At 47.0% G+C, this 13,782-nt stretch overlaps 1 protein-coding gene across 2 annotated transcripts in view; it reads right to left on the bottom strand.

Annotated features, from left to right (window-relative positions):
- The window catches only part of LRP11 (LDL receptor related protein 11), a 39,075-nt gene extending 33,926 nt beyond the window's left edge, over positions 1-5,149 (bottom strand). For both annotated transcript variants that reach the window (XM_066373009.1, XM_066373010.1), the window contains exon 1: positions 4,346-5,149. In XM_066373009.1, coding sequence (XP_066229106.1) covers positions 4,346-4,997 — 652 coding nt within the window. In that variant the 5' untranslated portion in view covers positions 4,998-5,149. The remainder of the gene's footprint in view (positions 1-4,345) is intronic.
- Between the last annotated feature and the right edge of the window lie 8,633 nt (positions 5,150-13,782).

Here is a 13,782-nt window from a genome sequence, read left to right as displayed (position 1 = left end):
ATTTTTATAACAGAAGCCAGCACACTGAGTTTGAGTTGTCTCACAAGAGTAAAACACATGTATTTAATTGTGACCTAGAATGGAATAATAATTTAAGGCTACTTACATTCATCTCAATATTAATAACTGAGAGCTGCTTCAGTGATGACTGATGGGAGAAGTTACACTTCTAGGAGCAGAGTTGTGAATTTTTAAAAAATTCATTAAAGTATCTAATTAGCTTACCCAAATACACATATACTTCAAAGAAACTTAGTAATATCACTGAAAAAACAAACTACAGGATGTCACACTGCCTTGATGGCTTACTCTGTCCTCCCTCCCGCAACACCAACGCTCTGGCCCAAATGCTGGCCTGGACCTGCTCTCCTTAACTTCGTCTGGATGATGTGGGAAGGCCCGGTCTTTCTTCCTCTGCAGCCAACGCTGGATCCTAAGCAAACTCCTGAGGGCGTTAGACTCCCAGTGTCTGGGGTGTGAGGCCAGCGGCAGTGCTAGGAGCTTCCCAAGAGGAGAAACAGGAAGCCATTCTTCCTACGCTGCAGCTAGAACAGTTCTTCTGGAATACTAATCTGAACATCCTTCAAATAGTTACCATAGTTACCGGTACCGATCAGATGTTCAGAGACCCAACAGACCGCCCTGACTCATCTAGTGACCCTCTCTCAAGGCCCAGAAACACGGGAATTAAGGGAAGGGCTTGTAGCTCTTTGAGCTGTGACCTCCTGCCACTTGCCAGCCTCAAAAGGAGGTGACTTTTTTAATGAGCAAGTTACAAGGAATAAGCCCACTTGATACTGCCAAAGGGCACATATGTTTACTGAGAACATAATGACTCCCATTTTATAGTCTTTAAAAAAACAATGAGGACTTGTAACTCCAGTTTTCATAAGCCACATAAGCAATCCCTGCTTAAGAAGAAACTTGTTCTGACTTTTTCCACCTCTGAGCAAAGATCTGTGCCTGAAGTCTTTATTCACCTTCTCCAGGTAAGATGAGATGTGACGACTGCATTAATGGGCCCTTTTATAGAGATTTATAGAGAACTCTCCTCTGGTCCTGGAAGGTTCACTGCTTCCCATACAAGTTTACATCTTTATAATTTTGGAAAGCATCATAGAATTCAGCAGTAATACATTAGGGTTAGCAGCTATCTGTATTGAAATTTATTTTAAAATAGTATTTATAAGTGGATAAACTGAAACATAACTAAATAATATTAATATAAATAGCAATGGATGTTAATAATATGTATATTTTACACCACAAAGATTTCAATGGAGAACCAGGTAAGCAATGAAATATCCCACATATTATAAAACTAATCTTGCCCTCCTGGAAGAAAAAAATATGTAATCACTGTTTCTTAGGTGAGCTTTAAGATACGGTTTATGAACAAAGTGAAACCCTCACTTCCTTAACCTGATCACTGTTGTATCTGAAATAAGAGGCATTTCCTCCTCAGTTCAAGGCCAGGCAAATTACACTGTGTATTTTTTTTTTAATAAGCCAGAGCTTATCTACGCAGAAATAGGCCTTGAAATAAACAAATGGTAATATGAAGAGGAAAGGAGTATGCTACCCTTAAAAATATTCAACTTACTCATGAAGAACAAGATAAATGTAATTTTGACTTTGTATCATAAAAATGTAATAAACCAATCAATGTTAAGTACTATGGTCACACTGATTTCTTTTGAAAACTACACACACTTGGTAAGATCTACAGAGATGAGACACACTGATTTTGATGGAGCATATATCAACGTGGCATTGCATACAGAATAATACTGTTCACTACTCTGATTTACAAAACACTGCTTTAAACAGAGACTTAAGGACAAGGAAGAGGTTCTCGGATCTGGATGTGTACTAGATGGGCACCAATGATATGGCTGAGGGTGAGAAATTAGTAGGGCCTGCTGAAGTCAAGATACAGAAGTGGAGACAGACTAAGAATGAGGCACAAATCATAAATATTACAAATCAGCCTGACTGGTTGTGGTGCAATAGATAGAGCATTGACTGGTAACGCTGAAGTCACAGGTTTGAAACCACAACTTCACCAGCTTGACCATGGGCTCATTGGCTTTTCACTAGCTTGAAAGCCCAAGGCCGCTGGCTTGAGCAAGGGGTCCCTGGCTCTGCTTGAGCCCAAGGTCTGATCCGTAGCAAGGCACATACAAAAAGCAATCGATGCACAACAAAGTGAAGCAACTACAAGTTGATGCTTCTCTCTCCCTCCTTGTCTCTCCCCCAACCTCAAAAAAATGTTACTAATCAAAATTCCTCATTTTTAAAAAAATTGGTTTTTAAATTTTTCAACAGTTTAGAAAAATGTAATACACAACCTCAATTTATCATTTTGGGTGAGTACTGTTCTAGTCTTTCCCCACATGAGCTGATAATGTTGGTTTCTTCCAGATGTGCTCTGAGAACAAGGAGAAGGGATTTTGTTTTTCTGCTGTTGGGATTTTTGGACCCATGTTTGCACAGAGAGGAAGGATATCTCTAAACAGCCATCAGGAGGGCTCAGGGATGCTGGTAGGGGTCTAAATAAAAGTGCCTCCTGCCCCCACGTCAGGGAGAAAACTTTGGCGTCCTTCCCAATGTCCACCTCCAGGCTGAGGCAGCCACAGGGTGATCTTTGATGTCTGCTCCCCAGACAAGGGTTCTCAGCCTTCTCTTTGTTAGAGGTGGGTCAGGCATGTGCACACAGATTTCCTGACCCTTCTCACTGGACCTGCATGTCATGAAGACTCCAGATTTCCAAACCAGCTGAAGCTGCTCCCCTTAATCTTGCTATATTAGCATTCTTTTTAAAAAACTGATTGGGGGGGGGGGAGAGAGAGAGAGAGAGAAATAGATTTGTTGTTCCACTTATTTATGCATGACCTGGGATTGAACTGGCAACCTTAGCCTATCTGGACAATACTTGAATCAACTGAGATACCTGGCTATTTCTGTAATACCATTCTTTTGTTATCATAAATCAAACAGCAGGAGAATGCAATCAAACATACTGAGCTAACCACAATCAAGGTTTTATTCCTTCAATGACCTTAATCTCCAACTGCTACAATTTTGGTGCACCCTCTTATGTGTCTTGATTCTCATTCTAAACATTTGCAGAAAGTAAAATTATCTGTTGAAAAGTATTTTTAGCTCTTTTAAAAAAGGGATGTTCGAATCATCTGCTTCTCTTTCCCTCCCTCTCCCACCTTCTCTTTCTCTTCTGTTCTGGCAGCCAGTGGTTCCAGGTTGGCCCCAGAAGGGGGTTGCTGGGTGGATCCCAGTTGGGGCACATGCAGGAGTCTGTCTCACTATCTCCCCTCCTCTCACTTAAAGAAATACAAATAAAAAATATTTTTTACAAAGGGATGTGCACTAACTTTCTTATTTTCAAGCAAAATCAGGCCCCTTCTTTTCCTTTTTTTTTTTTTTTTCCAAGTGAGAGGGGAGATAGTGAGACAGACTTCCACATGCACCCCAACCAGGATCCACCTGGCAAGCCCGTCTGGAGCTGATGCTCAATGCTCCAATCAGGGGAGCTATCCTCAGCGCCTGAAGCAGACCCTCCAGCCACTGGCTGCAGGAGGGGAGGAGGGAGAGAACGGGAAGAAGGGGGAGAGAAAAGGGGAGAGAAGCAGATGGTCGCTTCTCTTGTGTGCCATCCATATGCCTGGTGTTCTATCCACGGAGCCACCTGCTAGGGCTCAATCAAGTCCCTTCTTTTCATTCTGTGAAGGGTACAGTAGATCATGGGAATCAGTTAGACCCACTTCGGAAATACCTGACGTGTTCTTCTCTATTTTCTCTGATGAAAGCGTCTACAAGTGGGAACATGTGTGGGATCATGAGTGGGGAGAGCCATGCTAAGAAACAGTGTGTGTGTGATGAGTAATCCCGGATGTGATTAGATTTTGCTGTCGCAATGACTTGACACAAACCATGCCTTATAGAAACCTGAGGCTAAAATAATTCTTTTTTTTTTGCTCTGACCTTTTCTCCTTTAAATAGAATTTCCGTGAACCCTCTCAGGATCAGCTTCCATCCCCAAGCCAAAAATAAGTAAATAAATAAAATTGCGAAAGCAGCCACCCATGCCTTGCTTCTGCCCAATCTACTGGGATTTTTCAGAAACGATCCCTAAAGTCTGAGAAATCCAAGCCACGGTTCTGGATGCACGCAACTAAAATAATCTGGAGCAAGGGTGTTTCATTTCTGACTTGGCTGAGGAGGGCCCGGCGGTCGTGACGAGGCGGGCGGGCCTTCCAGACGCAGCCGCCCAACAGGTGCACGGGGCCGAGCGGCCGGCCGCAGCCGCCTCCGGCGGCGCGCTTACCCAGCGGGGGCGAGGCCCGGGCGGTGACCCGGGGGCCGGCGTCCGGGTCCGGGTCCAGGCCCTCCAGGGCGCGGCTGAGGCTGTAGCTGCTGTAGCCGCCGTGCAGCGCGAACTTGCAGACGCTGCGGCCGCGCGCGGTGCAGTTGAAGAGGTAGCAGCCGAGCGCGGCGGCCGGGGCCGGGGCCGGGGCGGCGGGCCGCCGGGGCAGCTCCACCACGGCCACGGAGCAGCGCGGCTCGGAGCAGCAGGCCGCCACGCACTGCCGCCAGTCCCGCACGGCCGCGGGGGCCCGCAGGAAGCTGGCGCCGGCCGCGATGGAGTCCTTGGTGCGGATGATGGCGTCGGCCAGGACGCTGTAGCCGCCGCCGCCCGGGCCGGGGCAGTCCTGCCGCGGGCCGCCGCCCGCGCGCCGCTGCAGCTCCAGCTCCAGCTCCCCGCGCGGCCGCTCCTGCCGCAGCTGGCGGCGGAACTCCTCCAGCAGCTGCTCCACGCCCGGGGGCTGCGGGCGCGGCTCGGCCGGCGGCGCGGCGGGCGGCCCGGCGGCGCGGCCGCTCGGCAGCCACAGGCACAGCAGCAGCAGCCCGCGCAGCGCCCGGTGCCGCGGCGGCCGCCTGCGCTCCGAGCCCTCGCGGCCCCGGGCGGCGAAGGCCATGGCGGCCGACGGCCGAGGATGCGAGCCGAGGCGGGGCGGCGGACGCGGGGACGGCGGCGGAGCGCGGGCCCTGGGCGCCTCCTGCGCGGTCGCGGCGAGCGGCGGGCGGCGGCCCCGGAGCCTCAGAGCGCGGCCTCCTCGCGGCCCCACTGCGCCACCACCGCCGCGTCGGCGCGGTTGCCCGCGGGAACCGCAGCAGTGGGAGGCATATCCGGCCGCTCGTCACGACGCCTCGAGCCTTCCGGAGCTTTCCCCGCGCTCCCGCGCTTCTCTTCCTGGGCCGGGGGCGCGCTCCGTCGCCGCAAGGCGGCCTCCGCGCAGATCAGCACCGAAAGCGAACAGCTCCCGAGGCCCCGCCCTCTGCTCGTGCTGGCCCCTCCCACCCCACCCTGCAGCAACCGCAGGGAAAGTGATCCTGGGCCAGTGAGTAACCCAAAGCCAAACTTAGCTTTCTTGTCGCCTCGCCTCGCCTTTGCTTAGTCTTTTCCTGATCAGTTTTGTCCCACCTTTACCCCCCCGGCCCCCGCCAGCTCCTCTGTCGCTTTTGCCTTTCCCCAGCCCTGCCTCCTTTCTGCCTTTGCCTTTCCTCCACCCTCCTCACTTCTTCCCTTCCTTCCTCCCTCCCTCCCTCCCTTTCTATTCTTTCTTTTAAAAACTATTCTATTATATTTGTGCATTTCATCGTTTGTATAAATTAATATGGTGAATGACTACCATCAATTTACCATGGCTTCTCAATCTCTCTTCCTAAGACTCCTTCCCTGAAAACAACAGACTCTCTAGTCTGGGAAATAAACCTACTGCACACATTTAAATTTTTTTGACATATATAAAACTGCATCAGTCAGCACCGGTTTTTCATATACTGTATTCATTTTGGCAGTTCCCCTAACCAGGATGTATGCTGACTCTCACTACAACTTTCTATGGAAAACAACAGGTGGCCCTGGCCGGATAGCTCAGTTGGTTAGAGCATCCTCCGAAAGTGCAGAAGTTGGTTCAATCCCTGGTCAAGGCATACAAGAACAGATGTTCCTGTTTCTCTCTGCTCTCTGTCTCTCTCTAAAGTCAATAAAATAAACATTAAAAAAACAGGTGGCATAAAGGAGCACTCATGTTCATTTGGCAGCCATCTGTATTCTAGGATCAGAAATGAGGAAACAGGGTTTGGTGAGAGGTAAAGGTTCTATCAACAGAAATGAGACAAGATCACAGAGAACTCTGGGACTTTTAGTGTCTTCATAATATTATTCTGAAGTTTCCAATTAGCTACTGCCTCACACAGTTGATAAAACCAAACTTTTTACTAACCAGGCAGACTTGCTCAGGGTATTGATTCAAAGGGGTATGAGCTCTTGGAGAGAAGAGGGTCTTTCCACAAATCCTTGCGACTTCAGGGACTGTTCCAGACACATGGACTAGCATTTTTAAATGGGAAACCATCTGACACCATTCTTAGTCCTTTACCTCCAACGCCCCTGATTGTTTCCATATTATGTTCCTGAGATGTTGAACTTGGGTAACACCGTGCTCTTGAAAAATATAAAAATTGATAGTCACATTCAGGTTTCCACAAACATAACTAGAAATATGAACACAGACAAATATAGGGACCTGATGAGTTATCTCTACAGCCTGTGGAGGGGCCTTCAATGTGTTTTAACCCTTTGAGTAGTGAGTTTTTTTCATGCTCACTGACCCCTGGGAGTGAGATTTGTTCTTTTTTTCTTCCAAAAAATGAAATTAGTTCCAGTTCCAGTTTTATCAACTTAAAATCATGTTTGTTTGATAACCAATTTATAGAAACAAGAAGAACATATATTTGCCTTTTTTTAATGTTGCCTTACACATTTTAAAAATAAATCTATCGGGCCTGACCTGTGGTGGTGCAGTGAATAAAGCGTCGACCTGGAAATGCTGAAGTCACCAGTTCGAAACCCTGGGCTTGCCTGATCAAGGCACATATGGGAGTTGATGCTTCCAGCTCCTCCCCCCCTTCTCTCTCTCCTCTCTGTCTCTCTCTCTCCCTCTCTCTCTCCTCTCTAAAAATGAATAATAAATAAATAAATAAATAAATCTATCGTACTCTGGATGGTCAGGAGGCACGAGGACGTACATGAATGTTCGTACTGCTCGAAGGGTTAAAGACCTAGTAAGGTATATAAAAATGCCCCACCAGTGAGGCCAAATGGCAGAGTTCCAGCTAGCTGCCTGTGAGCAGCTTTTTACATCTTGCTCATTTCTGAATCAATCCTACTGACTCGTTTTTACCTGATGTTCTTGCTTTTTAGCATGCCCCAAAATAGGATGGCATGCTTGAACAGCTGTGAAGTATACATTGTTAAATGTCTGTATTTTTTGAAGGGCAAAGATGAATAACTAGGTAGGAAAATACCAGTCTCTACTCTAATGTTTCATTTTCAGAGCTGACAGGTAGGAACCTATAGCTTTCAGATCCAGAACAGAGTAGGAAGTAGAAGTAGAAGGTAAAAAGAAAAAAAAAAAGAAAGAAAAAAATAGCCCAGTATGTTGTAAAGTAGCGTTCTGTGGGTTTATGTAGAGATATTAAGGCAGGATATAGAAGAATTTTTATGAGGAGATTTATTGATTAAGCTGGCTGCATATGACATACATGGGGTATAGCTGACCCAAATCATGTGTGCATGAAATAGCCTTGCAGCTCGTTATATAGACTTGATCACCTACAGGAAGGGAAATATGACATAATAATTAATTATTAATAAGCTTATAACATTTGTCTATAGGATCTATAAAAAACATTCCTATATATTAAAACTTGTAGGGTAATATAATAGTGATGTTGTTTTACATTAAAGATTTGATATTTACAAATCTTTTTGTGTCTACTTCCCATTCCTTTGTCTAGAGGTATATGTTACTCTTAGGATTCTAGGAAGGGAGGGAGAGTTAAAATCAGTGCAGGATATGTGAATATTGTCTCTTATTGAAAGGAAAGGAAGTTCTCCAGATGACCTTTATTCTTTCAGAGAACTAGAGTTAAACCAAATGACCCAGTCGTCCTTGTAAGCCAGAAAACTTCTGCATTTTTTTTCCATTCTCTAAAGAAAGGACAGGGCAAGAAGCCTGACTTTTCTTCTTTAAAATGGCATTGCCAATACTAAGTTTTACAGTTCTTTGGCACCTTACCACAAGTATTTCTAGTCATTCCATGAAAAGGAGAAATTTTAAAGTTTTTGAAGGTCTGTTTGTGAGTGACTCTGAGGCTGGAAAGGTGGCCTCTTAGCCCTAAAGGCTATGTCTGGACAGTACCACAGTGGGCTGCAGAATCTTCCACTTATGAGATTTTAGCCTACACAACTGCAGTCACTGTAAGATGTCCTCAAAGCAACATAAGGATTCTTTTTTGCCTTAGACCTCAGAGAGCTTAAATAGACTTGTTATGGGGAGAAAATTTTATTTGTGATAAAAAATGCCCCCTGAAATAAAGTCTTATAAAAAAATTTTTTTTAAAGCCTGGCCTCTCATGGTGCAATAGATAAAGTGTCAACCTGGAATGCTGAGGTCGCTGGTTCGAAACCCTGAGCTTGCCTGGGCAGGGCACATATGGGAGCTGATACTTCCTGCTCCTCCCCTACTTCTCTCTTCTCTCTCTCTCTCTCTCTCTCTCTTTCTCTCTCTCTCTTTCCTTTCTCCTCTCTAAAATGAATAAATAAAATCTTTTAAAAAACATGGCCCCTGAAGTTATCATCAAACCTTTTAAATACTAGTTATAACTATGAATATTAAAAATATATATATGGCCTGATCAGGCAGAGGCGCAGTCATTGAACAACTAAGGTGTCGCAATGCACAACAAAAAACTAATGATTGATGCTTCTCATCTCTCTTCATTCCTGTCTGTCTGTTCCTATCTATCCCTCATCTCACTCTCTCTCTGTCTCTGTAGGAAAAAAAAAAGTACGATAATATGATATAATGTTAACTAACAATTGTGTATAATTTCAAAGTTTGCTGAACATTTTCATACTCATGATTTCCAATGGCTACTATGGAGTGTGAAAGTTCAACACTAAGAAAGCGTATCATTTCTATGGAGAGATGATCAGGGGACAGGGTCTTAGGTGAGACCACAGCTCACCAATCCTTATCAGATTATGTCCTGTCCCAGAGCCAGAGGCCAGCCTGCTTCTCACCTTCCAAGGTGCCTGGCCACCACCTCCAAAGGACTCAGATGCAGAATGGGAAGGGGAAGGTCAATGGGATGATCCATGACATGAGCAGGATGGCTGAGGAGTTTAAGGGTCGTACTGAGACAAAGGAAAAGGCAAAGCCTCGTCAACTCTAAGGCGCCACCTCCCTTAGCACCTACCTTCCCCAGCACATGTCACCCCCATATTTACTGACGCATGTGACAGCCACTCTAGCAGGAACAGTGATTGTGCCCTATGCTCGTGGAGCACATATTCTACGGAGGGAGACAACAAAGGTCCATCTGATTATCATACAGTTGACATGTTAACCAAGGGCAGATCTTTTGGAGGATGACAGAATTTCAGGTACTTAATTCTGGCTGAGGAAAGAGGCAAAGGCTTCATAAGAAGTGACCTTTGACTTGGCTAAAAGATAACTATAATAGAAGAAGAGAAGGCCTGCAAGCATTCTGATGCATAGAGACTAGGGAACCACCTAGTAGTCCATGATGACTGCATCACTGATTAGTTAAGGTAGGGGCTCCTGTGCTGAGGGAGGAGGGGCGGAAAGGGACAGCGGGGGGAAATTGATGGCTGGTTGACACTGACAGAAGTCCACCAAGAAATCAGCCAGTGGATTCCTCCATCAGATTATCCATCACACACACACACTCACACACACACAGGGAAGGCACTAGCCCCTCACAGAGAACTACCACAGCTCCGCACCCTGCTCAATACCTGTGGGCTCCCGCACTTTCTCCATGTGCTCTAGGAACTCCCCCAGCCACTGATTGCCATCTGCCCTTGAGTTCCTCCTGAAATACTCTGCCAGTTCCTTGTTGTTCTCCCAGTTCTCCTGGGCCCCTCTGGTTGCAGGATCAATGACTGTCCAGGTCATGTTCATTGTGTCAAAGAGGAGGGCAGGCTGTCCATTGAAGCTGAACTCCCAAGATGCACCAGTACGGCATTGTGCCCCATGTGGACAGCACAGCTTGGCCCGCAGGGTGGGAGATTCTGCAATCCACACACAGGACGTCACCCTGCCTCTGAGAGCCCCGCCATCTCCCATAGGTCAGGGTCTCTGCACATTTAGGTGCCTGTTTTTCTCTCTGTATGACTTGCCCTTTCTGACCATCAGTAGGTCCACGCTGTCTCTGCTGCAGAGACAAAGTTCTTTGATGTAGCACAGACTTGGTGACCTTGGTAAATTCTGAAGATAGCCAAGAGGTCAGCCTCCCAGGAACAGCTGGAGGCCTGAGTCTGTGGAGAAGCTTTTCAGACAACTATTGTGATTTAAACACCCCTACTGGTCAGGTCCCTCCCCAGCGCAGGCTTTCCCAGACATTCCTGTGAAGGTAAACTTTGCTACATTTCCAAGTGAATGCCAGGCAGCTATTAAGAGAGAAAATAGCAAGCAAATTAACTCTAACCTTACGGAATGTTTGGGTGAAGGAAATATGAGTTTTACAGGAGCTAATTCAACCCTAACAAGTCCATGACTGCAGGAGCGAGGCTGGACCGGCCACCAGCACCTGTACCCTACAGACCTAGGGCGCTGGAGGTTATTGGTGGTAGGAGAGAGCGCTCATGTAGACTTCCCGGCATCCTAAATGGCAGAACTCATCACAGAGCATGAGGGCCATAAGCAAGGCCATGCCACCTAAAGCAGGAAAACTCACCTTTAAAAGTGGCTCCTGCCTGACTAGTGGGGGTGCAGTGGATAGAGCATCGACCTGGCCCCAGGTTCTAAATCCCGAGGCCACCGGCTTGAGTGTGGGATCATAGACAAGACCACAGGGTCACTGGCTTGAGCTCAAATATCACTGGCTTGAGCCTAAGCATCACTGGTTCGAAGCCCAAGGTTTTTGGCTTGAGACCAAAGTCGGCTTGAGTAGTCACTGGTCCAATCCCCGGTCAAGGCATGTATGAGAAGCAATCAATAAAAAACTAAAGTCCCGCAACTACAAGTTGATGCTTCTCATCTCTCTCCTCCCTTACTCTCTCACTCTCTCCCTTCCTCTCTCTCTCTCTCTCATATATATAAACATGGCTCCTGGATGGATGGATGGAGATAGATATAGATATAGATATAGATATATACAGTGTGTCCGTAAAGTCATGGTGCACTTTTGGTCACAGGAAATCAACAAAAGACGATAGAAATGTGAAATCTGCACCAAATAAAAGGAAAACTCTCCCAGTTTCATACCTATTCAGTGCAGTTCAATGTGGGCTCATGCACAGATTTTTTAGGGCTCCTTAGGTAGCTATCCCATATAGCATCTACAGACTCGTCACTGACTGATGGCCTACCAGAACGGGGTTTCTCCACCAAACTGCTGGTTTCCTTCAACTGCTTATCTCACCGAGTAATGTTATTCCTATGTGGTGGCGCTTCGTTATAAACACGCCGATATTCACTTTGCACTTTGGTCACAAATTCGAATTTAGCGAGCCACAGGACAGTCTGAACTTTCCTCTGTACTGTCCACATCTCAACTGGCATGGCCGTGGGCTGCTCCGCTGTATACACGGCATTATGTCATCATCTGTGCATGCGCACATGCTGCCACATCATCCTACAGAAACTGGGAGGGTTTTCCTTTTACTTGGTGCAGTTTTCACATTTCTATCATCTTTTGTTGCTTTCCTGTGACCGGTCAAAAGTGCACCATGACTTTACGAACATACTGTATATGGCTCCTGATATGATCCTGGGGCCTGCTGTGGAAAAGGCCTCTGGCCATGGGATATCAGAGCTACCCATCATGACCTAGGCTTGTCAACACACTATGTCCTTAGGTCAGACAGGCCCAGTGGTCATAAGATAGAAGTGATTTTTCTGGCATTGAATAGCAGGGTCACAGGGAACAAATAAGATAGGGAAGCAGAGGCTCTGATCTTGACACCAGAAATGATGCACTAGCAGTACACTCGGCTCACACCTGTGGCTTCATGCAGGGTCTCTCATGGCCCCCTCCACTAAGCAATCCAGTCTACAGAAGGAGGGGAGCACTGGCCCCTACCTTGGGACCCACAGCCTCTCACAGTCACTCCACCCAGAAGCCACAGGCAGGTCAGGGAACCGATCTGGCTCTTCAGCACACAGCAGAGATACCTGGGAGCTGGTCTTCATGGAGAGTGGTCACCCATACCTGGGACACCCTATGTACCCTAAATCTGGGTTTGGCAAATCTGGACAGTGGCCAAATGTGGTCCCCCGTTTGTCTGGATGTTCCTTTGGCTGCCTTTGCACCACGCACGGAGATGCCTAGTTCCACGGAGACAAAAACTAAGTGGCCTACAAAAACGAAGACATTCACCGTCTGCCCTTCGCTATTGTGGGATCAGTGGCCTTTATGTGCTGCTGTCTCCTCAGAAGGTGGACAATGTGGGTTTGGGGCTAAAGGGTGGGGTGAGAGTGCCCTTCCTCACCACCGTTCCCAGGGTCACACTTTGGATAAGTGTGCTTCCTGTCCTTCATACTGCAGGTTTTGTGGGCCAGGAGCAGAGGCTTGCTGGGCTGTTCTCAGGCAAAGGTGATAGAGTGCCACTTAGTGGAGGAAGTGATTAGGCTCACTTCACAGATGGGAAGGTGTTCATGGCGACCGTATGAAATAGGCAGTGACAGTATATGTCCGGAGCTGGGAGTTCGGAGCAGTGACTCATGAGGGAAAATATCTGGAGAAAGGAATGCCTGGTGTTGTAAAGTAGTGAGCGGCTCCATGGGACAGCACCTGGGAAGTTCAAAGGTGGAGAGCAGTGGGGTTGATGAGGGAGGTGTGGAAAAATCTGTGTGTGCAGAGTAGGAGCGTGAGGGTGTGGGGGGGTGCCTGTGGCGGAGGCCCTGCTGCAATGTCCCCGTCCTGACCACACCTCGATCTCAGAGGCTGGGGTTCTCACCTCCTGAGAAGCAGGCTGGGTCCAGGATAAAGAGGTATAGAGGAGTTAGGGATGTGGGCGGATGTACATAGGAGGTTGTGGTTTGGGGGTGCTTCATTAGAAATTCTCACCTCAACTACTTTCTGCTCCTTCTTGTTCGCCTAGCATTTATATGTGTGTGTGTATACACACACACACCCACACCCACACATATTTCTTAATTTATTTTGCCTAGCATTTATATGTGTGTGTGTGTGTGTATACACACACACACACACACATAAATATATATATATATATATATATATATATATATATATATATATATATATATTTATTTGTCACAGGCTGACTCCTTTTGTCTTTGTCCCACCTGGAAGGCAGCGAGGAGCTCTGATTGCCACACAGTTGGAAAGGAGCCCAGACGGGAGATTAAAGAACTGTCAGCAGTACCACCAGCGGGAGGATTCCCTAACTCCCTGCGATCCCCTCCCGGTTCCCAGTCCCAACAATGTCCCTTTTCTGAAATCAGTACTGCCCACCCAAAGACAGCCTGGTAGCAGAGGTGAAACTAGGAACACAAGACTCACAGTAGCTGCCACACGTAGAGGGGTAGAAACTGTCTGCATTGGAGGAGTACTGAGGGCAGCAGGGACTGAGAAGGGGTCTCTTCAGAATTGGGATCTGAACAGGATGTCACTCTTGTGTTTCCATTACAACTGCACCCA

Source organism: Saccopteryx leptura, chromosome 3, assembly GCF_036850995.1.
Source record: "Saccopteryx leptura isolate mSacLep1 chromosome 3, mSacLep1_pri_phased_curated, whole genome shotgun sequence".
Taxonomy (NCBI): Eukaryota; Metazoa; Chordata; class Mammalia; order Chiroptera; family Emballonuridae; genus Saccopteryx; species Saccopteryx leptura.
Note: the sequence above shows the minus strand (reverse complement) of the source record. Positions and strands in the feature narration are given on the sequence as shown.